At 36.3% G+C, this 27,875-nt stretch overlaps 1 protein-coding gene across 1 annotated transcript; it reads right to left on the bottom strand.

The window, feature by feature from the left end:
• Window position 1: 1 nt before the first annotated feature.
• acsl3a (acyl-CoA synthetase long chain family member 3a) lies at window positions 2-27,802 on the bottom strand. Its single transcript, XM_059533995.1, has 15 exons — window positions 27,536-27,802; window positions 22,288-22,649; window positions 16,126-16,303; window positions 13,688-13,797; window positions 12,513-12,651; window positions 10,432-10,582; window positions 9,315-9,438; window positions 8,272-8,343; window positions 6,897-7,036; window positions 6,137-6,309; window positions 4,919-4,993; window positions 3,320-3,511; window positions 2,921-3,035; window positions 1,594-1,751; window positions 2-618 (listed from the first exon to the last, which is right to left on the bottom strand). The coding sequence occupies exons 2-15, from the start codon at window positions 22,642-22,644 to the stop codon at window positions 461-463; spliced, it is 2,142 nt and encodes a 713-aa protein (XP_059389978.1). The 5' UTR covers window positions 22,645-22,649; window positions 27,536-27,802; the 3' UTR covers window positions 2-460.
• Window positions 27,803-27,875: the final 73 nt, after the last annotated feature.

Here is a 27,875-nt window from a genome sequence, read left to right on the forward strand (position 1 = left end):
TTTTTTTCCTTTTCTATTGGACAGATTTTTTCAGGTTTCAATCTGATTGAAATGTAATTCAGATTCAATCAAGGTGGTTCAATCAAGCAGTTATTATCGGATTATTTGGGTGCATGTAACTATCTATTTACAGCACAGAACCTGTTTGCTTGTCTGTTATTTCACTTCTGATTTGCTGACATGGCAGGTTTTTGGGGAGCATGCATGTATTTGGAATGGATGGTACGGGTCTCTAATTTAGCAGCTAAGTTTGGCAGAAGTTAGCAAGGCTAACATCATTTTTGGCACATTTAAGTATTGCTGGTTGTGAGTGTTGGTCATCACACTGTACGAAATAATTTCAAACCATTATGTGTACGTCTGTGAAGCCCATTGGAAATCTCAATCCTGATCGGAAGTTGCTACGGTGAGATAAGTTACTTTCTCTTTCCTGGAATGAGTAGTTTGGCTCTGTTTGTCTCTATTTGGCACCGTACATCCTCTCAATGTCGTTCTGGTAGTGAGTTTTGAGCTCCTTCCGTTTGAGTTTAAAAGCGTCTGTAACCAGCCCGGTCTCTGGGGTCCAGGGCTCAACGCTCAGCCGGATCTTCCGTGGGATCTCGAATCTTTCTAACTGGGCTGTTACATACACAGGAACAGGAAATGAATCAGCTAAACTAAAGAGTGGTAAAACAGGAAGCACAATAAATGTGCATGATCTAAAGTAACATTTCAAGCTTAAATGATTGCTAATATTGTAGCCAATATTATTTTATTGGTGCATTTAATAGAGAAACTTCTAGAGAAAAGTTTTATGAATGCAAATTAAAACATTTTAGGTAAAGACAATTTAAGAAATTAAATTAAGAGACCATGGTATGTCAGTGTGTTCTCTAAATGCATGTCTAGGGAGCAGAAAATGAGATGTAACTTCAAAGTTTAAACATACAACTACCAACATGTCTTCATAACTTTTAAATTAATTGACAAAAATTAAAATAAAAATGAATAATAATCTTGAATTACTGAGAAACTCATAAAAATTAAGTGAGTTTATTAAAAAGGACAAATATCTGCCAATGGGCTCAGAGAATTTAACTTAATTCCAAAGGAAAACAAGTTTACTTATTCCACTGACAGATATTTGTGACCTGTGCTGGCAAAACGAGTCACATTTTAAAATAAATAGTTCATTGTCCATTAAAATATCTTCAAAATGATGTATGATTTGTTGGAATCTGATAAAAAAATGACAATTTGCAAAGTCAATTTTGAGAGAAATTGAGTTTAAGTTTTCTGAATGTTCCAAAACAAAATCACCTGCAACATTGCATTTCTTAATAATAATTACTATATAAATAGTCACAGTATAGCTATTTTTTTAAATCTTTGTTATTATTTGGAAGGCAAGAGAAAAATTCCGAGGAAGATTTTCTGCAATGCATGCAAGATTTAATGCCATGATTTTATAAAGGTAGGTCTTTCTGCTCTACTTTAAGACCTTTTTAAGGCCTTAATTTGTGGAAGGGTGAATTAAGATGTGTTAAGACCCTGCAGATACAGCACAAATAGTATGAGTAGTATGAAAGTATGCTAACCCAAACTGTGTTTCACCTGTAAGTGCTGTTTCTGTGATGACTGTAAGCACCTCCTCCTCGATGACAGGGTTGTTACAAAGCTCCTCCCACAAACCCCTGACACACTTCCTCTCAGCCAACGCCAGCAGCTGCTTCTGATTGGGCACCACAAAGCCAATCACGTAAGACTCTTCACTGGAAAACAGGAAGAGGAGGGACTAAGATTCAGCAGAGTTGACTATAAATGTGTTGTGTTAGAGGTGGGGGATGTAACCATAATTTTATGTCATGACATGAGTATTTTATTTTACGGTATCGATATAGATCATGACATAGTTATTGTTATTTGATTTAATCTTTGTTATTAAAAAATGAGAAAAAATGAAAATAAATACAATATAAGAAAGATAAATGAAATGAACAGTGCTTTAAGTTTTTAGGTTCAGGTCTATTTAAAAGCAGCATTAATACATAAATTGAATAATCAAATGTAAAAAATAAAACACTACAGCATTTGTGCAGAATTAATTAAATATACATTGATCCTTATTAAATCTACTAAAATAATTAAGTTAAGAGCAGTGAATGATTTTCTTTTTTTCTGTTTGAAATAAATGTATTATGTATATTTGATTCATGTTGTACATTTAAATTGCCATTTTAAAATATTTTTTAATGTTTATATTTAAAATGTTTTTTTTATTATTTATTTTGTTAGATTTTATTATAAATTCATATGAAATATTGTAATTAAACATTTTTATTACACATTTTTAAATTATAACAAGATATTTTTTTTAGAAACTTAAAGTTTGGAGTGTTTCAAATAGTTTTTTAAATAACATATTTAAAAAAATAGGATTATTTAAGATTAAATTATTGTATGAAAATTCTATTTACACGGTAACACTTTAGAATAATGCTCCATTACTTAATGTTAGTTAGTTAGTTAGTTAGTTAACATGAACTAAGCAAGAACAATCCTTCTACAGCATTGATTAATCTTAGTTAATTTTAACATTTACTAATGCATTAGTTACATTACATGCACTGTCAATTTGCATGAACTAAAAATAGCTGTATTTTCATTAACATTAACAAATATGAATAAATACAGTAATATATGTATTGTTGATTGTTTGTTCATGTTAATTAATGCATTAACTAACATTATGACCCTGCTGTATATCTGCAGCTGTTGACATCGGACCAACATTCCTTCTTTAGATATCACCAGAGTCAATGAAGGTAACATTAAAGCAATTGTGTGTGAACTACAGAAGGGATTTTAATAACCTCGTAAGTCAGTGTTCATTGTCAGTCCTGTAACACATGTTGAGGGTGTTTTTGTTTTGTTTGGGCACCTGTTGGCATAGGCACAGATGTTGTCCACAAGTGCGCAGTTTTTCAAGACAGCCTCCACTTTTCCCAGAGACACGTATTCTCCCGCTTGCAGCTTCACCAGGTCTTTCTTGCGGTCTAACATGCAAACACACACACACACACACACACATGCAAATATCAACCATAATTCATCAGATGTATCTGAGAGTTTGTGCTACAGGAAGTTTTTCTTTCTCTCCCTTTTGGAGTGTATCCTGCTTTCTTTGAGTTCTTATCGCTGCCCTTGTGGGGGTAAAGTTGACTGTGAGATGTGTCATTTACTGGAAGTAAAGGAATGAAGCGTTTTATCGTAAAGGAGAGGAGACTTCCATTCGCTCGCTCCTGCCAAAAAGTCCTGTCTTTATGATGTTCTTGCTCACCGATAATCTTCAGACAGCCGTCTCCATGAAACTCTCCGATGTCTCCGGTGCAAAACCACCGCTGGCCTTTCTTATCCACGAAGAAGTCCTCACTGTTCTTCTCTTTGTTCTTGTAGTAACCCATTGTTACGTTGGGCCCACCGACCAGAATCTCTCCTCGTGGACAGGGCCGGTCTGTGCTGCGATATCCACCTGGATACACACAGAATGCATTATGACACACACAAAAAAGAAAAGAAAGGGGAAATGGGCTAAACTACATAAAGCACAACAGTAGGGTTCCAGTCCTACCGTGAGCTCAGAGTTTATTAAGCAACAAGTCAGTGTTATTTTAGTCTTGTATAGTCAAAACTTTGACATAACGACATCTGATTTGATCCGCACTGCCGTTTCTGGCCAAGAACTGCTTAATTAGACAGGAAGAGATGGACATGTACTGGGACCGGTCACAGTTTTGGAGCTGTTTCCATGAACAGCTGTGGTTGAAACATAAACAATTGGCAGAAAATGAGTATAAGCTGCACTCTTGTAAAGAAGAAGTGTGCTTATTTGAATTAAATGTGCACTTGTGGTAGTGTACAGTTCTTCAAATCTTAAAAGAATAATCGATAAAAACTGTACTTGCAAATAGTAATAATGAAGTAAAAGGCCACTTAAGCGAACTTAGACAGAGACACTTTCATAAATACATCAGCATTCAAAATGCAATCGAATAGACTTTTAAAAGTGCACCTTGTAATAATGTCAAATTTAAAGTTTTACTTTAAAGTACATATTAAATCTTTGTTTTAATGATCTGTAGTTGTTGTGCTTACTGAATATTCTGTATATATATAGTATATTGTTATATACTGTATACATAATTAAACTATAAAACACTTTTTTATAATACAATACAAAGTATAAAGTATATTATGCAGTATACTTATATTTTTATTTCATTATATTATTATTACATATTATTATTTATTATAGTATATTATTTCTGTAATAACTTTTTAAAAGTATGCTAAAGTGTACGTTTTCACAAGGGCAGTTCTGCTAATGGATACCTACGAGCCACTAAGTGCTCTGAAACTAAAAACGTATTACTCTGACAAACTTTGGCAAATCCAGTTAGTAGTTCAAAAGCAAAATTATTGCCAGTCAGAAAAGATGCCTGGGTTATCATGGATATACAAAACAGAGACTATTTAGATACGGTTAACTAATATTTGCCAGCTCCCAAAGCCTTGATTTTAAAGCTTTGAAGTTCAACTTTTTCCCTGTGACGTGGCCTCTCCATCTTATGATTTTAACAAGGATGTTTTTCTTTGTAATGGAAGCTGCGAACAGTAATTTAATGTGTTTTCAAATAAAGACGCTCAGTTACTGTGTATCATGCACAGAACAAAGCTGAACTGATCTGATCTGTCTAGAAATAGCCGCTCGAAGTGTCTTCCTTACAAGGTCGCAAACGACCTTTTATACTTTTTTCCACTTCCTTCTCCTTTATTCTGCTGCTCTTTCTCTCTGCGTAGACATATCGCCTGATGGATAGGTAAACATCCATGACAGTGTTATTATAAGAGCAGATATATGTGTGTGTATCACACTCACCTTCTATCCAGTCCTTCAGCTGAACTTCACAACAAACCAACGGTGCACCAACTCGTCCTGTACTGTAATCCCACACTACACACACACATAGACAACAAGATCTATTAGCTGTAAGAGCACAGTTGTGTCATTTATTTCCACTGCAGAAAAAGATTTTTCTTTTTAGGAGTCACCATCTGTGTGAACTCTTGAGTACACAAATCTCAATCATTTTACAAGGCAGCTGTCCTCCACATATCTTCATTTCAATGTTTTTTGAGGATCAGGACACTGAGTTGGTGACCTAGTTTCATTTGTTAATATCATTTTCTCATTAAAACACAATTACCATTATTGTGAATATTTTCAATCTGTTTACATATTAAAATCATGTCATGTTAGTCATGTTTATTAGCAAAAACCAAGTTAGTTTATGAGTCCATGCTCCACCTGGTTTAATTTATTAGAATCGGACAATATAGTTTTGCTTGCTTACAATGTAAAACGCGAGCTTTATATAAGCAATAGTTTAAGGGAGCCTATTTTTCATGTGTATGTGTTTCAATATCCATGACTGTCTTTAACATTAGTTATATTTACAAACTGTCCATATAGTGAAAACAGAAACACAAGTTTAGCAACAAACTTTTATGAAGCAAAACAAATTACTTTCCCATTGTTTTATATAAGATACCTATATCTATATCAAATAATTTCCATTCGAATACACAACTGAGGCAGCAGTAAGGTTTTTAATGCTTTGTAAAGAAGCCTCATCTGATCAGCAAGGGTGCATTTATTTGATTAAAATACATTAAAAACAGGGAAATATTATTAGAATTTAAAATAACTATTTTCTATGTGAATATATTGTAAAATGTAATTTATTCCTGTAATGCAAAGCTGAATTTTCAGCATCATTACTCCAGTCATACATGATCCTTCAGAAATCATTCTGATATGCCGATTTTCTCCTCCAGAAACATTTCTGATTATTATAAATGTTGAAAACAGTTGTGCTGCTTCATATTTTGTGAAAAAAAAAATTATTAGATGAATAGATAATTCAAAAGAAATCTTTTGTAACACTATAAATGTCTTTAAAGACACTTTCGATTAATTGAATACATCCTTGCTGAATAGAAGCATTCATTTCTTCTCTTACTTTCGGACGCTAGTATAGATTATGAAAATGTGCATAGTAGTGTTTGAAATGCTGGATGTGGGTGTGAATCTCACGCTGGCTGATGGTCCCAGCGCCGCAGGTCTCCGTGAGGCCGTAGCCTTGACCTACAGGACAGCAGAAGCAGATGTTCATGAACCGCTGGGTCGCAGCAGACAGAGGTGCGCCGCCTGACAGTAACACCCGCAAACGGCCCCCTAACAACGCCCGAACCTTCCGGAAGACCAGCCTGGAGAGAGAAAGAATAAAGAGGTGAGTGTGAGAACCGGAGGAGTTACTAAACCTGGCAATGCAACTCAATGATAATTCAATAATAACCAAATGCCCTGTTAGTGGAATGTCTGGTTCTTTCTGTGGAGTTGCATTGAGAAGTCTAATTGATTTTGGCAGATTGTTCTTTGGATATTCCACTGAACCAGTTCAAAGAATTTGTCTCGGTGTTCTCCAAGAATAGTGAAATAAATATTTGACTAAATACTCAGAATCCGTGCGCTGCATTTAACCCATCCAAAGTGCACACACACCGCAGTGAACACACACACAGAGCAGTGTGTGTTTTTGACACAACTCTGTATAATGACATGGGTATGACACAGGTATTACAAGGAGAGGGTGACTTATGAGGACATAACCCATGTCCCCATTTTTCAAAACGCTTGTAAATCATACAGAATGAGTTTTTTTGAGAAAGTAATAATGCACAAAGTTTCCTGTGAGGGTTAGGTATAGGGCGATAGAATGTACAGTTTGTACAGTATAAAAACCATTACGCCTATGGGATGTGTGTGTGTGTGTGTGTGTGTGTGTGTAATGTACCTGTCACACAGTGGGGTGCTGTATCCCATCGCAAGCTGCTCCATCTTATAGTTGTAGGCCAACAGAAACAGAGTCCTCTGAAAAACACTCATTTCCTCCACTTTTAGCATCACATTCTTATAGATGCGATCCATTATCTCCTACACACAGAGAGAAAATATGTGCATGTAAAATCCACAGACATGATGCAATTTTACATAGTGAAATTTAACTGGGATTTTTTTTGACATGACATTTAGTTTCCAGACATGAATTTATTTTAAAAAAAGTACAAATGCATTTCATATATATGTACATGCATACATAATTAATGACTTGAATAAACGTTTTATATGACAACAGTGTTTACATTTCTGAATTAACTTCCCTTGTTACCAGACATCATATATATACTGTGTGTATATATATATATATATATATATATATATATATATATATATATGCACACACATATCTATGTATGTAGTATGTATATATAATACAGGATGATTATATTCACAAATGAATACATAAAATAGTTTTTCACCAACATTAAAATAATTTTGACACCAAAATTAAATGTATTAAATGCATTTATTACATTTGTCCAATTTCTTTTAAATTATCTAATACAGCTATCTATATAAATAAACACACACACACACACATATATATATATATAATTAAAATTATATTTTAACTTTTGTCCACCAAATCAAAGTCATTGAAGTATTATAAACATGCATAGGAAAACATTAGAAAGGAAATGACATCACAAAAACGACCCCTTGACTTCACGTGGGCACAGAAGCAATTACCTTTTCTCATAGAGAGAGAAAATGTACCACAAAAAATGATCTGAAAAACCTTGAAGCACCATGAATATGGTAATAATTCAGCACAATGGTACATAAAGCACAACTGCATTACCATCTGGTTTCACCACAGTATTGTTTTGCAAGGAAGTGGACGCTGATTTTAATTAAGTTACTGCTGACATTTTTCCACTTCACATTTCATCACATCTCATGTGACATGGGAGGGTGGAGAACAGCTTTCTGTGTATTTTTTCAAAGCTGCCTTATGAATCAGATGTTCTCCCACTGCTCTCAGTCGCTGTGTTTATGGAAGTTTGCTGTTCTGTCATTATCCATCCACTGGGACCCTCGTGTGCAACCACACAATGTGTGTGTGTGCATTTACAGTGTACTCCAGCAAAGAAAATCGAGAAATAAAACATTATTAATTGTACATCTACAGCGTGTGAGTCACTACTGTCAGAAAGATATCCACACGGGCTTTCTCACGTTCTGTTTACAGCTGTAAATCATTCTCAACAATCACATTCGCTGACATTCAACCTCAAAACCCCAGAGAGAGAGAGATGTAGTCTTACTGGTACTGCTGCCATTAAAGTGGGCCGCAGGACGCTCGTGTCTCCTTTGCTTCCTTTCTTTATCTTGGTGGACTATAAAGTAAAAACGATTAATAGAAACATTATCATTTGTCTTGACAAAGTTGCAAAGAAAAAGAAACGCCTACAGCACTGCACATATTTTCCATTACGTACTGCTGTTGTTTCAGCATTTTCCACTGATATTATTTGACATTAAATGCTTGATAGTGACATCAATATGTTAACTGTGTTGTAAATACTTACTGTGACATCATACACTAAAAACATTGGTGTAGAAACTTCACTCAGAAATTGCTAGTACATTTCACAAATTATTACAAAGAAACACCAAGTAACACTTTGAATTAAACATCATCACAAAGAAATATGTCTCATTAAAAAGCTGAAATTACTTTAATATTATATATATATATATATATATATATATATAGCTTATATTAATTGTCCCATATTATTATTTTAATTGTTTTAGTAGTAGTGTTTTATGAGAAAATTTAAGTGGTTTAGTGGCATAATATATATTTTTTAATCCAAATATTTAAATAAAAATAAAATATTTTATATATATAAATATATATATAATTGTTTACAAATATATATCAATTTATACTTTGTATATGTGTAAATAAATAATTTAATTAAATAATAAATAAATAAATAATTTGCCTGTATTATTGCTTGATTGTGACATCACTTGTGCTGATTATGTTTTTATTACAGAGCAGTGACATCGTACACTAAAACATTGGTGTAGAAATCATTTTCATTCAGATTTTACAAGTACATTCCACAAACAATCACAAAGAAACAGCAAGCAACACTGGATTAAACGTGAAATTTTGAAGTAAATAGTATTTTACTATTTACTACTATTTTAAAACTTTAAATAGTATTTTCATGTAAAACATACTCCAATAATCAGTTTTATTTCAACTTCAAAAAATCCTTTTATACAGTGAAGGCCAGTGTTTTGATTTCCAGGATGCACACAGTAAATATGAACAAAACTGTGTGTGTTGTACCTGGTCTGCGAGTGTTTGTGGAGAAGAGTAGCCGATTCTGCAGCCGTGAGCCAAACACACCATCTCAGCGCTCAACTCCAACACGTGAGCCAGAGGAAGGTAGCCAATGTATGTGTCATCCTCACTGTAAAAACACATTCATCATCTGGCTGTGTAACACAAATATCAGGGTATATCAGGGAAAAAGAAACATTATACTATCCTATTTTGTTAATTATCAGGCCTGTTTCATGCATCTTGTATAAAACATGCAAGTGTAACAGAAAATATACATAATATATATACAAGTTTTTTTTTTTTTTACTTAGTATTTACTTGATCATTATGAATTAAAAAAAAGTTACAAAAACTTTATTTATTAAAGAATCCTGAAAAATAAATACCTCACAGTTTTCTCAAAAAAAAAAAAAAATGAAATTGAAACATTTATAATAATTAACATTGATAATAATCAGAAACGAGCAGCAAATAAGAAAATTAAAATGATTTCTGAAGATCATGTGACACTGAAGACGAGTAATGTTGCTGGAAATTCAGCTTTGCATAACAGGAATAAATGAAAATGTAATATTTATTCATATAGAAAACAGCTGTTTTAATTTCTAATAATATTTCACAATATTTTAGTTTTTATTGTATTTTTGATCAAATAAATGCAGCTTTGGTGAGCAGAAGAGACTTTAATTAGAAAATATTGTAAGAAAACATTCAAATATCATACCAACTGGAAACTTAATTTACAGAAATATCATATTTACATCCAAATGGTTAATAATCCATACAGACAAATGTATTTTTCCCTAACAACAGGGAAGTAGTTTTTGTTTTAGTTGCATTATTGCTGTATCTTCTTGCTGAGTTCACAAGATTTGTATAAACAGCATGCATATGTCATGTATAAAATACACATGACATATATAACATTCAGTGCGTGGCACAGATATCCCCACAGACTCATAATTGTCACTGTTTTTTCTCACTCTGTTTATGTCATCCATAGAGAACGACTGGTTTTCTAGGAAGCACTGATTAACATATGATACCCACAAACACATTAGTGAATGCCGCCAGATGGCAGGTTGTTAGCGTGTACAGTATATGTGGACGTGTTTCATACCCGAGGTTGGGAATCCTCTCGGCCATGCCGGTGATTCCAGCTATAATATTACTGTGAGAGATCATGACTCCTTTGGGCACGCCGGTGGAGCCACTGGTGTACATGATTACAGCCACATCAGACGCACATGGAGGCCGTCTCTGCCTCGACACTGTGGACACAAGTAGACCAAAGTTACTACAAATCACATTCTATTCAATATTTTACTCTATTAACCACTAGCTATTCACTCTGAACTAGTCAATGCTTCACTGTGCTTTGATCTCCTGAATGCTTATTTGTGACATCATCGAGCAGTGCTTTGATTGGTTGTGAAATCACAGTCGAGAGTGTTCTATTGTGACATCACAGAGCTTTTTTTACTTAGTTTACTTTCAAAAACATATGGCAAAATTAAAAATACATGGATGCAGGCCAATTTGTTATTTCAGTGTTTAATTCAGAATGTACTCAGTTTTTAATACATTAATACACAGTTACAACACCCTTTGACACATGACTTTTCCTATCATTTGCAATTCATTTTTAAACCTCAAAATCCCTTTAATAGAGAGTCCATCCAAGAAACAATTACTAGAAAAATACGCTGGAACTGACAAATTTTCCAATATTAATCTGACTTTTTTTTTTTTTAAGCAATACCAGCATCTATGGATTTTTTATGATGAAAATCATGCCTGATTAATAGTAATAATAATAATAATAAATAAATAAATATATATATATTTGTATATATATATATATATTTATATATATATTTATATTTATATATATATATATATATTTATATATATATATATATATTTATATTTATATATATTTATATATATATATATATATATATATATATATATATATATACTGTGTATATATATAGAAACACACACATATAGTTTTGTTTATATTATTTAAAGTTTTATTCATATTTTTATATTTAAGATAGAAACTAAAGATATTTAAAAAAAATATTAATGATCCAATAAAACACATTTGACTGACAATAAGCTCTGAGCTGTTTTCTTAAAGGAATAGTTCATTCAAAAATGAAATATTACAAGAGATGTTTTCTATACAATGAACGCATATTCAATGAAAACTGAAAAACATTAATGAGACGTTTATGGTGGTTTTGTTATTTTCTTCTTTATACAAAAAGAGCAGCATGAACTTCAGGGATTAACCTCATTTGGGTTTTATCAATATGTATAATTAGTTTTTATTATTGTATTACAATTTCAGTTCTAGTCATGTTGTGGTGCTTTATTTATTTAAAAAAATAGTTACGATTTATTAACAATTAAAATATTTTTCATGTTTTTTTTAATGTTTTAACCAAAGTACTTCATCTAATTTTTTTTTTTTTTATTTTAGTCTGTTGCATTTCTAATGTTCGTTTTTTTAATTAAAGTTTTTTTTATTTAATTTAATGAAACTATTTCATTTAACGAAAACAACATTTTAGTTACAACAGTAAATGAACACCCATAACACTGGAGATGAGGGGAGGATAAGTTGTAAACTTTCATTTATAGTTGTTTGAAGTACATTGATAAAGACTATAAAAGTAAAAATATAGTCTTGTGTGTGAATGAATAAGAACAGGAAGTGGGCGCCAGATGTCAGTAGCAGAACAGGACGTTTTAGCTTTTAAATCCAGAGTGTGCCATTAAAACAGTTCCAAGATTTCAGCACCGTAAATGAGGAACATGGGAACTCAAGTGTGTACATTTGTGCATTTTGAGGACCAATGTGATTTAGCATTAGCACACTGACACAGAACAGAGCGAATGTCATGTCGAGCTGAAGGAGGAAGATCAGCTCAATGTCATGTGAAGTCTGTAGCAGTGTGAGAAAAGATGACCCAACACACACACACACACACACACACACACACACACACACACACACCAGCTGTTGAGGGTCAGTCCTGCTTCACAGAGAATTATAATGGAGGAAGTAAACGGCGGAGTGAAAGAGTCAGGGATGCCCTCGACCCTGTCCTTAATTTGACACAGATGGAGGATTTCTCATTCACATGACCTGAAGCAACCTCAAACACACACACACACAGACACTAGTACCATTCTCAGGATGTGCCCCCAGCCTCTTTACATCCGACATGCTGTGGACACTGATGCCTCGTGGGTATTCAGAGCCGCTCTTGAGTTTATCGTCCACAACAATGATGTGCTGCAATCTCGGCACCTCTAACAAAATATTCTGTCAAAATAAAAGCACAAAAACATGAATGCATGTATTTAAAGAGATAGTTCACCCATAGGTAACCAAACAGTTGATGGTCCATACATACTTCCATATTATGTTCCATAGAAGTCAATGTGGACCATCAATTTTATTATTATTTTTTTTTCAAAATATCTTCTTTTGTGTTCAACAGAAGAAATAAGCTTTTACAGGGTTGAAACAACTTGTAGGTGAGTAAATGATAGGATTTTAATTTTTGGGTGAATTATCCCTTTTAACTGATGCATTTCAAAGCAAAATATTATATTCAGTATGAGGGTTTGGATTGGGTTGGATTATGAAAAATAGACTGTGATATTATTGTTTTTTTATGCCCATTAGATTCAAAGGGTCAAGGTTACACCATCTTTCTGCTTTGCAAGCAACATATACAGTAAATTATATATAAGATTTGTTAAGGTTTTTGAAAGAACTGTCTTATACTAGAATGATTTCTAAAGGATCATGTGACACTGAAGACTGGAATAATGATGCTGAAAATTCAGCTTTTCATCATAAAAATAAATAACACTTTAAAATACATTGGTATATAAAACAGTTATCTTGAATTGTAATAATATTTCACAATATTTTAGTTTTTATTGTATTTTTGATTAAATAAATGCAGCCTCTGTAAGCTCTGTAAGTAGGGTGGTGTTGGCGCAGTGGATAAGACACATGTCTTTGGTGTGAGAGACCCGGGTTCGAATCCACTGTGAGACACCAATGTGTCCCTGAGCAAGACACTTAACCCCTAGTTGCTCCAGAGGCGTGCGACCTCTGACATATATAGTAATTGTAAGTCGCTTTGGATAAAAGCGTCAGCTTAATGGATAAATATAAATGCAAATGTAAGCAGAAGAGACTTCTTTTATTGCAAATGTAAAACTTTCAAACTGGTCCGATTTTTTTATTCTATCAGATGTTAGATTGTTTGTTAGTCATATTAAATATTTGTTTGATGTACTACAATGAACACTTTGTATAGTCAGTTTTTTGAGTGTTTGATCACCTTGAGTTTGGTTTCCAGAAGTTCTTTGCTGGTGATGATGTGAGAAACTTCAGCTTCATTGAGTCCATGAGCAATAGCAGGACCACCCAGAGTAGAGTAAAGAGTGACCACTGTAAAACACACATACATCTCTACAGGTCTTATCAGAGGTAACAGCACACATGGCTATGAAAAGTTCAGGAAGAGGGCAAACGAGCACAAGCCAGAACACACACACACACACAAAGCTTATCATACACAAACATTCATATGGGTAAATGCGCTGCACACATATTTTTGCAAATGACAAATACACCTGAAACAATACATGTGCCTTCACTTTCTCGCTCATATATACACACACACACACACACACACACACACACACACACACACACACACACACAGCTGCCCAGAGAACACAGGGGGTCAGTGAGCCACATTCTGTGACATCATCAGTCTGCATCACTGCCTGAGGGCGTGACACTTAAGCCATGAGACACAAACAGAGAGGAGATCGCCACGGAAACATCAACACACACACACACACACACACACGAAGATAAGCTTAAATATTTATGTGTTAGAGCACACGCACACACACATCTGACATAAACAATAACATACCCAAGTGACAAAATGCATGTTTGCAACACATAACACATGAACAGTCATTCTCTCTAACACACACACACACACACACACTTAGGTCTGATGACAGCAAGTACGTGAGCATCTGATGTTGACAAAAACACAAGGGTGCAGAAGTCAGCCAAAGAGCCACAGACATCTGTGTGTGTGTCAGTGTATTTATGTGACAGACATGAGGGGGTCAATCTCATGAAAATATGTCTAAAAAAAAGGCAATATCATTTTCATGAAAAATTTCAGCAAAGTTCATCAAAAATTATTATATTAAATATTACAATCTAAACTTACAATACAAAATTTTTATTATAAATATATATATTATAATATAAAATTCACTATATATAGGTTAAAAAATGATCATACTTGTACTAATATATATATATATATATATATATATATATATATATATATATATATATATATATATATATATATATTAGTACAATTATGATACTTTTTATGGCTATATATAGTGAATTATAAAAATACATATAAAAATACAATATTATATTATAATACAATAGTATATATTGTATAAATATATATATTTGTTTTTTTTCTTCCTTTTTTTATCAGTTAAGCACATTTTTCCTCCAAATTGTCCTTACAATAATACTTTCAGATACAAATAGCAGATATATGCATTTATGGTCTACTGTCTCATTCAGGAAAATGGACCAAACATTTTTACTGTAATACAGATCTTGTGCATAGACAGACTTTAATTTTCTTAATGCAAATATTCTTATGATTCTGGCATTGTATGTAACCAGTGAATGGTCTTTTGAGATTCACCCGTGTGTGTGTGTGTGTGTGTGTGTGTGTGTTTGTTTAGGGAGGCCCCTGAGCTGAGAAAAACCACATCGCTATCAAACACTTTAGAGGAGGATGAGTGAAAAAAAGACAAGGAGGAGAGAGAGGAGGTGGTGGGGGGTGGGGGGGGGCATGCTTATATAACAGAAGTGCAATGAGGACAATCTGATCTCAATACATAACACACACACACACACACACACACACACACACAAAGCTCTGTATTAGCCCCCTGTGTGTCATAAACTCAAAAAACTGAAGTTTTGCATAAGCATGAGGGTGAGAGATTTTCCCTGTGCTTGTGTGTCTGTTCAATAACAACATACTGTGCAGACCTTCTCTCTTCAATGTTGCATTTTTATACAGGCCTGTGAATCTCTGATTTATGAATGAAGCTAAGAAATACTACAATATTCATTTAAAATACCAACTCGCTTCCACAATGTTAGGGTGTTATTTTGGTGATGTGGTTGCTAAGGTGTCTGGAATGTTTAGGCAGTTGCAAGGATGTCCTAAGAGGTTTTAAACGGATAATCCACCTAAAAATAAAAATGTTGCACTGATTTATAATGAAGAACTGGATTGCTCATGACATCATAAAAGTGAAGCCACCAGATTTGGCATTGCCATACATTCTGTTGAATTAGGAAAGCATATGATTTAAATGAGAAAACATCACAGAGGAGATGCTCAACATATGTATTACAGATGATAAAGCACTCATTCTGAAATCTGAATTATTTTACCAATCTCCTTGCTACGTTTCTGGACCTTGATCTTGGTAATTACATTGCTGAGGGTCAGAGAGCTCTTAGAATTCATCAAAAATATTTTAATTTGTGTTCTGAAGATGAACAGAGCTCTTATGGACTTGGATTGGAATGACATGAGGGTGAGTAATTAATGAGAGAATTTATATTTTTGGATGAATTAACCCTTTAACTGACCCTCATGCTGTGTGTGTGTGTGTGTGTGTGTGTGTGTGTGTGACTCACATGGGAAGTTGTACATGAAACAGGCCTGAGCCGCTATGATCCACTCCGCTCTTGTCTCGCAGAAGATGGCAATGTTTTTCAGAGGTTTCTGTCCTAAAGCAGCCAAACCGCTGCCGAAAGCTCTCACTTCTTTATACACCTGATCATACGACATCCAGCGATACTCTCCCAAAATCACCTAGAGAAACACAAAGGGTTTGAGATGCTTTATTTTCTGTTCGGCTGCTCTTCGAGGAAAAGAGACCATCGCTCATTTTTTCTGTTCAGTCCTTTCTATCAACTTTGTTCCCCATCATTGGAGCAGACTTCACAATTTTATAGATCAACAGCGCCTCCTATTGGATCATTATATAGTCACAACTCATTGAGAAGTTATAAGAATCATATTCTACAAATTCAATTTTTTCTGCTTGTTTTTTTCTCTTCTCTAACTTATAATGTAAACCATTTTTTAAATTACAATACAGGATTATGAAAACTGATACAATTATACTGACCTTTACAATAAAAGATAAAGCGATAAGTATTGGATAGTTTAAAATCTTTTCAGAATAGCAACAAAAAATCTTTTTTTTTTATCTTTTACAAATACAAATTATTATTATTATTATCATTATTATTATTATTGCTATTAATACTATTATTTGAAACATAAAATTTTCTCTTCTCTATATAAAAGAAAATATTTTTACAATTTACCATTATATTTTTATATTACACACACACACACACACACACACAAATGCTTTATTATATATCGTAATGGATAGTTCAAACTCTTCAGAATAGCAACAAAAAATCTTTTGATAAGATATGAAAAATATGAATGTACTACAGACAATTTTACCTTTACAAATGCAATGGATTATTATTAGTAGTACAGAGGATAGTGTTATAACTTTTAACACTATTATTCGTAATATTTGTTTTCATTTCCTGTATTGTACTGCTGTGACTGACTTTTTGTGCACATGATAAATAAACTTGAAAATTTAAAATTTAAAATTTAAAAGCAGCAGCACATGTTTGGCAGCTTTCGTTGAATAACAGCAGAATATTATTACTATAGGAGCTGCTCCAGAGCCGGACAATAGGATTACCATCATTCACATGCTGCAGGTCAGTCTGTCACAGACCGGCTGACTTAAAGGGTCGTGACATGGAAAACAAGATTTTCTCTAACCTTTTGAAAACTGAGTTTGATGTATTATGTAGACATATTTTCACACAATGTAAAAAAAAACACCTCCCTTACTAGTCCACTCAGAACACTGTCACGATCGGCGTTACAGGAAACACAGGAGAGGGAACCAATTGCAGGTAAGTCCTTTATTTAAGGGGTAATCCAAAGGGGTAAACAGTCCAGGCAGGGTCAAAACCAGAATATCCAAACATGACATAAACAAGACACGAAGACAAGGTAAGGTAAGGCAAGGCAAGGCAAGGCAAGGCAAGGCAAGAAGCGATGGACGTGAATAACTATAAACATTAAACAAGGACTCCGTGACACATACACAGACAGACCGGGTATAAATACACAGAAGGTGAATGAGGGAACTGGAGACAGGGGGGGAATAATCAATTAACTCAAACAAGGAGGAAGGTGAACAAATAAGGGAACAGACCGTTAATAAGGTGACAGACACCGTGGGAAAGGAGGACATCTAGTGGAACCCAGGGACACAACCCAGACACTGTGACAGTACCCCCCCCCCTCCCCCCCCTCTACGGAGCGGCTCCCAGACGCTCCACGACAGACACAAAACAGAGACCAGGAGGGAGGCGGACAGGTGGAGGCTCAGGGGGAGGGACGGAGCGCCAGAAAAGAAAAACATGGGGAACAGACACCAGAAGTGTGAACACCAAACAGGGAGACCAGGAGGGAGGAGGACCGGAGGAGGTTCAGGGGGAGGGATGGAGGGCCAGACTGACAGAGAGGAACAGGGACAGGAGTGAACACAAAAACAAAAAACAACATGAAGCCCCTCCAGGGCGGGGCAGAAGACCACCACGTCCGTGTGGTGGAGACTGGAGTCCCCCAGGGCGGAGCAGAGGACCACCACAACCTTGGGGTCGACGCCAGAGTCCTCCAGGGCGGGGCAGAAGACCACCCCAACTGTGTAGTCAGGGCGAGAGCCCCCCAGGGCGGAGCAGAAGAACACCACAACAGTGTGGTTAGGGCGGAAGTCCCCCAGGGCGGAGCAGACCTCCGTGCGGCCAGACCAATGGGACAATGAAACTCTGGTAATCCCCTGGTGTCCTTACTGGACTCCAGAAGATTGGTGCTGGCCTGACACTGCTCATGAAGATCATTGGTGACTTGCCTTTGTTCATGAAGATCATTGGTGACTTGCCTTTGTTCATGAAGATCAGAGGTGACTTGCCTTTGTTCATGAAGATCACCGGTGACTTGACTCAGTCCCTGAAGATCACCGGTGACTTGACTCAGTCCCTGAAGATCACCGGTGACTTGACTCAGTCCCTGAAGATCACCGGTGACTTGACTCAGTCCCTGAAGATCACCGGTGACTTGACTCAGTCCCTGAAGATCACCGGTGACTTGACTCAGTCCCTGAAGATCACCGGTGACTTGACTCAGTCCCTGAAGATCACCGGTGACTTGACTCAGTCCCTGAAGATCACCGGTGACTTGACTCAGTCCCTGAAGATCACCGGTGACTGGCACCTGACTCGACTCTGGAGGGTCCACTGGCACCTGACTCGACTCCGGAGGGTCCACGGGCACCTGACTCGACTCCGGAGGGTCCACGGGCACCTGACTCGACTCCGGAGGGTCCACGGGCACCTGACTCGACTCCGGAGGGTCCACAGGCACCTGACTCGACTCCGGAGGGTCCACGGGCACCTGACTCGACTCCGGAGGGTCCACGGGCACCTGACTCGACTCCGGAGGGTCCACGGGCACCTGACTCGACTCTGGAGGGTCCACGGGCACCTGACTCGACTCTGGAGGGTCAGCTGAGACTCTCATCCTGTGCAGCGGCGCTGGGCAAGCAGCCATCTTGGGCCATGACTCTGGACAGGCGGCCATCTTGTACTGTGGTGCTGGGCTGGTGGCCATCTTGTACTGTGGTGCTGGACTGGCGGCCATCTGGGGTTGTGGTGCTGGACTGGCGGCCATCTTGTACTGTGGCACTGGACCGGTGGCCAATTTGGGCATTGGCGCTGGGTTAGCGGCCATCTTGTGCTGTGGCGCTTGGCTGGTAACCATCCTGGGCAGTGATGCTGGACTGCCGGCCATCTTGGGTTGTGGCGCTTGGCTGGTAGCCATCCTGGGCAGTGGTGCTGGACTGGCGGCCATCTTGGGTTGTGGCGCTTGGCTGGTTGCCATCCTGGGCAGTGGTGCTGGGCTGACGACCACCCCGCCGGAAGAGACAGAAGTGGCTGGGGCATCCCACCGAAGCCAATGCTGCAGGTAGCGCACGACTGTCACGATCGGCGTTACAGGAAACACAGGAGAGGGAACCAATTGCAGGTAAGTCCTTTATTTAAGGGGTAATCCAAAGGGGTAAACAGTCCAGGCAGGGTCAAAACCAGAATTTCCAAACTTAACATAAACAAGACACGAAGGCAAGGCAAGGCAAGGCAAGGCGCGACGGATGTGAATAACTATAAACATTAAACAAGGACTCTGTGACACATACACAGACAGACCGGGTATAAATACACAGAAGGTGAATGAGGGAACTGGAGACAGGTGGGGAATAATCAATTAACTCAAACAAGGAGGAAGGTGACCAAATAAGGGAACAGACCGTTAATAAGGTGACAGACACCGTGGGAAAGGAGGACATCTAGTGGAAACCCAGGGACACAACCCAGACACTGTGACAAACACTTATTATTACAAGTAATTCAAATCACATTTATGGCATTAGCTAATTTACTTTAGGCCCAATGTTTAAATATATGTTGATCATGATTTTTCCAACATTTGAATATATCTTTATTGTAATTGTTCCAATATTTGAATATATATTCATTGTAATTTTTCAAATATTTAAATATATGTTTAATATAACTTGATCTAGATCACGGGCACCTGACTCGACTCTGGAGGGTCCACGGGCACCTGACTCGACTCTGGAGGGTCAGCTGAGACTCTCATCCTGTGCAGCGGCGCTGGGCAAGCAGCCATCTTGGGCCATGACTCTGGACAGGCGGCCATCTTGTACTGTGGTGCTGGGCTGGCGGCCATCTGGGGTTGTGGTGCTGGACTGGCGGCCATCTTGTACTGTGGCGCTGGACCGGTGGCCAATTTGGGCATTGGCGCTGGGTTAGCGGCCATCTTGTGCTGTGGCGCTTGGCTGGTAACCATCCTGGGCAGTGATGCTGGACTGCCGGCCATCTTGGGTTGTGGCGCTTGGCTGGTAGCCATCCTGGGCAGTGGTGCTGGACTGGCGGCCATCTTGGGTTGTGGCGCTTGGCTGGTTGCCATCCTGGGCAGTGGTGCTGGGCTGACGACCACCCCGCCGGAAGAGACAGAAGTGGCTGGGGCATCCCACCGAAGCCAATGCTGCAGGTAGCGCACGACTGTCACGATCGGCGTTACAGGAAACACAGGAGAGGGAACCAATTGCAGGTAAGTCCTTTATTTAAGGGGTAATCCAAAGGGGTAAACAGTCCAGGCAGGGTCAAAACCAGAATATCCAAACATAACGCAAGGCAAGGCAAGGCAAGGCAAGGCAAGGCAAGGCAAGGCAAGGCAAGGCAAGGCAAGGCAAGGCAAGGCAAGGCAAGGCAAGGCAAGGCAAGGCAAGGCAAGGCAAGGCAAGGCAAGGCAAGGCAAGGCAAGGCAAGGCAAGGCAAGGCAAGGCGCGACGGACGTGAATAACTATAAACATTAAACAAGGACTCTGTGACACATACACAGACAGACCGGGTATAAATACACAGAAGGTGAATGAGGGAACTGGAGACAGGTGGGGAATAATCAATTAACTCAAACAAGGAGGAAGGTGACCAAATAAGGGAACAGACCGTTAATAAGGTGACAGACACCGTGGGAAAGGAGGACATCTAGTGGAAACCCAGGGACACAACCCAGACACTGTGACAAACACTTATTATTACAAGTAATTCAAATCACATTTATGGCATTAGCTAATTTACTTTAGGCCCAATGTTAAAATATATGTTGATCATGATTTGTCCAACATTTGAATATATCTTTATTGTAATTGTTCCAATATTTGATTATATATTCATTGTAATTTTTCAAATATTTAAATATATGTTTAATATAACTTGTTCAGTATTTAAATATACACCACCAGTCAAAACTTTTTAATAATTACGATTTTTTTTAGTGTTTTTGCAAAAACTTTATTGGGCTCACCAATGTTGCATTTATTTGCTTTTTTCAGCAAGGATACATTAAATTGATCAAAATTGACATTAACTATTTTTAGTGTTACAATAGATTTAAATACATTTCAAATAAATGCTGTTCAGTTGAGTTTCTATTCATCAAACAATGCTGAAAAGAGCGTCAATATTATCACAAAAAATATAAAGCAGCAAAAATATTGGTAATAATAAGATCCACTATTTATAATTGAGGTACAATAGTAATTGATAATAGATGATCAGCATATTAGAATGATTTCTGAAGAATCATGTGACACTGAAGACTGAAGTAATGATGCTGAAAATTTAGCATTACATCACAGGAATAAATTACATTTCAAAATATATTCAAATAGAAAACTGTTATTTTAAATCGTAAAAATATTACAGTTTTAATGCATTTTTGATCAAATAAATGCAGCCTTGATGAACAGAATACTACATTAAAACATTAAAAGAAATATTATTCTAAACTTTTGTCAAGTAGCTTTTATTATAATTTTAAACTATTAAATTATTAATTAATAATTTGTGGCCAAAACTAGCATATACTAGGCAGTGCACATTTAATTTAGTGTCTAATTGTTTCGAAATGATTTTAGAAAGGCATCTTTGCATCTTAATTGATCCGGTTTTCAGCAAGTGACTAAACCATGACTTTGGTGCAAGAAAGCTTTAACTAACAGTATAAGTGGACATCAGGAGAAAAGAAACTACAGAAGTGTTGCTCTTCAACACATCCGAGAGAGTTTTGAAGGGCAGAAGTGTAAGATCTTTAGAGACAATACGCACCTTCTTGAAGACTCTTCCATCCTCTTGAGTTTCGTCTTCCTCATTCAGCAGTTCTCTGGTTCCCAGGCAGTCGAGGTGAGGATTGCGGCACACGGATGACTCAAACACCCGATCGAGTGTGTTTACCCCCGGCTGTATGCATGTGGCCAGCGCTCTCATCGCTCCGATGTCCCGGTAGGGTCCTGAAGAGTGTCCACTGATGGATTGGGCCTTCACCTTCCGCGTGCACTCGGAGAGTGACTGAGAGTCGGATGATCTCAGCATCAGGTACGGCAGGTAAGAGATGAGAGAGTAGAGCCAAACCACCAGCCTGAATATGACAACCACTACTGGACTCACATCCTGCGTCAGCCTCATACTGACTGAACGAAACAGAAAGAAACATACGAAGAGAAAGGGGAAAATAAAGCAAGTGTTGTGATGTCAGATGGGTCAGCCTGTTTTCTAAAACAGAAATGCAATGCAGTCAATCTTCCATGTCATTACACACATACTGAACAGCATCAGAACATTCCAGTAAAGATCAGTACAAGGGAATTTTGACCTTTCTGAGCCCTTTCCACTTTAACAAAGATGCATGGAGGAGAGACAGATTAGAGAGCGGTACAAATAGAGGTGTGTAAGTCTGATTCTCAGCCCAGATTTCAGCACAAATCCAAAAGTGGGTGAAAGGTGACATCAAACTAAGCATGTGCATGGGTTTTTATGAGTTTGGGTCAGGGTTATGAATGTTAATTTAAAATTAAACCATAAAAGTTTATTAATAAAAATGAATTACTTGAAATAAAATAACAATTGACTGCAATAAAATATCAAATTATTTTATTTCATCTAGTTGCCAATGCAGCATTTCTCCTTTTTTCATTAATTTGAAGTACTAAAATAACAACAACAAAAAAAAAACTACAGACATATTTAAATCATCAATAATAATAATAAGTGACAAATACACAACAAAATTATTAAAGCCTTAACTACAATAAAAATGAAATATACATAAAATATTAACAAAATATTCCCAGGGTGATTAAATGATGACAGATTTTTTATTTTTTGGTGAACTATCCCTTTAACTGAAATAAAGCTGAAATAAAATATAAAAATTAGATGGAAATTGAACTAAGGTTAAAATATGTAAGTTGAAGTGTTTACTATTGTCCTCTTGCATTAACCACACACTATTTTCCTTTTTACTATAAAGCTGCTTTGACACAATCTGTATTGTATAAAACGCTATATAAATAAAGGAAAAGGAGACTTAATTTGGTTGCTAAATTACCAAATTAACTAAATGACTAATTTGGTGACTAAATTACTATTTGAAATAAAACTAAAATATAAAAAATAACAAAAACCTAAATAAAAATTTAATAATGTTTAGAAATATTAAAATACCAATAAATATAAGAAAAACCGCGTAATACCATTTTTTTTAAAGTATATAATTAATATTAAACACTGTTCAACTAATCCATCAAAATATGAATGTGTATGAAATGAAGAGTTTGTGTTGTGGTGTGTTTGGGGAAGTGTGTGGATTATTGTGTGTTTGTGTCATATGTTAGAGCTGTCCTTGGTCCTGAAGACACTATTCATGCCAATGATAAGACTGACATGTTTGATTGACAGGTGGATCATCTACTCGGGTTAAAATGCATAATCTGACATTGTGTCAGTCTAATAAGAGATCAATACATTGCATAGCTATTTTTTTTTTACCCATATTGTGACATCACAAGCAACCCTCCACAGCACATTTTAGAACAAAGTCATGATTACAAGCACTATCATATAAGATTATATTATATAAATATATAAGTGTTTCCCTCAACTTCTCACTGTTTTTAGATACTATACTAGTGTGAGATAACAATACACTTTCTACAAAGTCATAAAAAGATACAATTTAAGATGATATATGTTGAATCTTATTAGACTGTTGATGGTGAAAGGCAGTAAACTCAAACCAATTTGAGTATTACACAATAGATAAAATATTCAGAAATCATTTCAAAGATATCATGCATACTGTACATTCATGCACACAATGCCTACTGAATAAGATCTACAGAAGCTACTCCTGCAGATGTCATTTATTATTCACACTCATCAGTGTCTGTAAGGCCAAGGAAGCTCATCTTTTCAAGCCACAAATATCCCTGTCATAAATTCTCAAGGAACTCATGAATAACTCAATGAGAGACACTACTGTCTAAAAGTTTTGATCGCTTACTCAGAATATAAAGTTTAAAAATTACATTTTCTTTAACATTTATGTCTTTCAGAGCTCATAATATTATTTTTTAAATATTTTTCAGAGATAAATTTCTTCTGAGAGCTTCTGATTGCCGTAAGTCTGCTATACAATAGTCGATATGATTTTTGTAAGAAACAGACAATAATTCAAGCTGTTAATCACTGATAACTCATTTGCACTTGCAATCAATTAAAAATTTTGTGCTTTATGCCATGCCATACTTGACGTTAGTAACATTATATGCCATTGCTTCTTCATCTAACTGGTGTTTTTTGTTGTTGTTGTTTTTGGCACTTGTCTATCCACTTTCCTTGTTTAGAAAGAAAAAGCTTCTTACCCCTTAGATATACTTTTGTTTTTCACTGAAAAATAGAAAATATGGGGTCGGAATGAAATAAAGGAGAGTAAATGATGACAAAATCTTTATTCCTTGATGTCCTGGACAGGTTTTCAGCCTGTCTCTGTTTTATTTTTTTTTTCATACATCTTTTTTTGAGCATTGAGAGAGTCACAGCTGTCTTATCAGTGCAAATAAAGCTAGAGTTATTCAACCTCAAGTCTGAACCAACGGGGAAAGATAATGCAGCATATAAGAGCATTGCACAACAACATAAGCTGAACGCCGTGGGTCTGAAACAACGTGTTCGGTATTTATGATGATAAATCTGAAATCGCTGCCATTCATTAGTGGGGAATGTGGAGAGAGGCGAGATTTACTTCCTCTTTCCAATGAAAGAATCTTTGTTTGACAACACCAACACTCATACAGAATAGAAGATGGGGTTGAGTGAGAGAAACAGAGAGAGAGAGAAAAAGAGAAAGAGGGAACGTTGCCATTGTGTCATGCTCTGTAAGTAACACTGAGCATGTGTTTGCTTTACTGTGCGTCTTTGTGAACGACATGAGCATCTGCAGCCATCTTCTGTGTCTTTTCAGCAGTCAGTGTCTGACAGTAAAAAAAAAAAAACGGCATTACATCACTTTCTCAGCAAAGGGTCCTTTGCAGTGAATGGGTGCCGTCAGAATGAGAGTCCAAACAGCTGATAAAAACATCACAATAATCCACAGCACTCCAGTCCATCAGTTATTGACTCATATTTTGGCCATTTGACGGATTATAGTTAAAATGCGATAATTATTGGATTTGTTTCTTACAAACCTGCAGCTTTTTGCTTCACAAGACGTTAATTGATGGACTGGGGTGGTGTGGATTACATGTGGATTATTGAGTAAACTATTCCTTTAAGTGCATAAAATTAAGTTTCATTATGCAAAATATTTCCCCTTATGATTTTGGAGTCAAATTTGACCCATTTTGATGTAATTCACGCATTTATGCCATTACACATTAAGAACTATCGGACTGTTGTTAAAACAACAATTCATTCATTAAAACATTAGAGCTGGACGTGGCAGCAAACCATTGCGTAGGCTGGAAGGACGTTCATGAGAGAGACAACGAGAGGAGAAACTTAGCATTGGACCAAACACAATTTAATGCATTCAAACACATAAAACTCAAATATGCAAGCTCAACTGCTAAGAATGCAGAAAAGCTCAAGGAAGCCAATGAACTTATTAATGCAAAGGCAGAATAATGCTGTGGTGTTTACAGACACGAAATATCTCCATCTCATGACCTCTTCTCTCCCACCCAGAATCCAACAGGACACATCCTGTACAAAAGCGTCTCTGTGTGCCATTCCTAATCATAATTTGATTCCTTATTACAGCAGTATCCCAGACTCCCTCTCTTACTAAGGAATGGGAGGTAAACATCCTCTCCTAAGAGTCTTTTAAAGCTATTTATGTTTTAATGCCTTATCTGCAACAGTGGCTATATCCATGGCAATTTCATTTAAATACATAATTAACAATAATATAACATTTTCTTAAGAAACAATCATTATACAAAATCATAGAAGAAACACCAATAGTATCATATATATAATCTTTCAGTTAAATCAGTGATGAAATTTAAAAAAAATTCTTCCAGGAGAGACTTTAAATGTTTTATATTTTAGTATATTTTCTGATATAATTTAAAATTGGACTTTCTATTAAAATATGTTTTACACTCACTTCTTACACAAGTCACAGTCTGGTTTCTCTTCTTTCATTATGAATGAGTGAGTCTTTAATGTCCGATTCGACATCTTATATACATATATATAAAACCTGATCATATCTATTTTAAAAACAGTAATGACTTCTTTAATTTACTGGATTATCCTCATATAGTTTGTTGTATATGCATTCATTCCATTTGCCATTTATTATTAATGTACAGATTCAATATAGGTTTTAAATCAGATACTGGGATATTACATTCTGTTATTTCCAACTGAAGAGCTTCCTTAGCCACTTTATCTGCTTTTTCATTGCTGACAACAAAAATAATGTTGAAATCTTGTTTCTTTTAAAATATCTACTTTTCCTAGCAGTCTCTTAAAGATATCCATATGTCTTCTTTTTAAGGACATTAGAGTTCAACGAGTTTAGTAAAACTTTTAAAAACAGTTCTGTTATCTACAAAATAAAAAAAAACATTTTAGGTGTTAGGACATTAAACTTGAAGCCTTGATCGCAATGGAATACTGTACTTCATTAATTTTTAATTAATTAATAATTAATTAATTTTAAGTTCCTTTCAAACATTTCAGAAATTGCTAAAGTTAGATTACTTAACGATTACGATGGCGAAAATAAAGAGCGTTTTCTCGAGAAGTAACCAAAGCAACAGTGATTTTTGTCAGGACGATAAATAAACAAAGCGTAGGCTTTATGATTATTTATCATTATAGGTTCACACACAATACATATATCACGTCTTAAATAAATATAAACGTCTTTTAGATAATTAACAGTTCGCTAACTGTCTGTCCTAGAATGTTGTGAGAAGACCCTCAAATGCTCAAAAATTACTGACAAAATTGTATTTATTTATACACAAACTCCGTTTAAATTAATCAAAAAAAAATGCGCACTAACCTTACTTCGTTTCCGGCGACAGAAACTGGAACTTTTACGCGCAGCGCACCTGTGAGCTCAATCTGGCTGAACACACACGGCGCGCGCCTCCGGAGCGGTCTGTCGCGCGCGCTCGTGGGTGTGGAGCACGAGATGTGATTGGACTTTCCGCGGTGGCGCGTGGCGGAGTCCGATGCGTGATGTCACGGTACCCGTGGCTCGAGGAGGTCACTCCCGGTCGGTTTTTAGTGGCGCGCTATGTGCACGCTTGTGATGCCATTGTGCCATCAAACACACACACACACACACACACACACACACACACACACACACACACACACACACACACACATTTTTCTTT

Source organism: Carassius carassius, chromosome 41, assembly GCF_963082965.1.
Source record: "Carassius carassius chromosome 41, fCarCar2.1, whole genome shotgun sequence".
NCBI lineage: Eukaryota > Metazoa > Chordata > Actinopteri > Cypriniformes > Cyprinidae > Carassius > Carassius carassius.

Excerpts from the sequence above, each read along its gene's own strand:
- acsl3a (XM_059533995.1), bottom strand. The coding sequence starts at position 22,644 with ATGAGGCTGACGCAGGATGTGAGTCCAGTAGTGGTTGTCATATTCAGG. Across the intron at positions 6,310-6,896 it reads AGCACCCCACTGTGTGACAG|GCTGGTCTTCCGGAAGGTTC; the intron begins GTACATTACACA and ends TTCTCTCTCCAG. Across the intron at positions 3,036-3,319 it reads CGGCTGTCTGAAGATTATCG|ACCGCAAGAAAGACCTGGTG; the intron begins GTGAGCAAGAAC and ends TTTGCATGTTAG.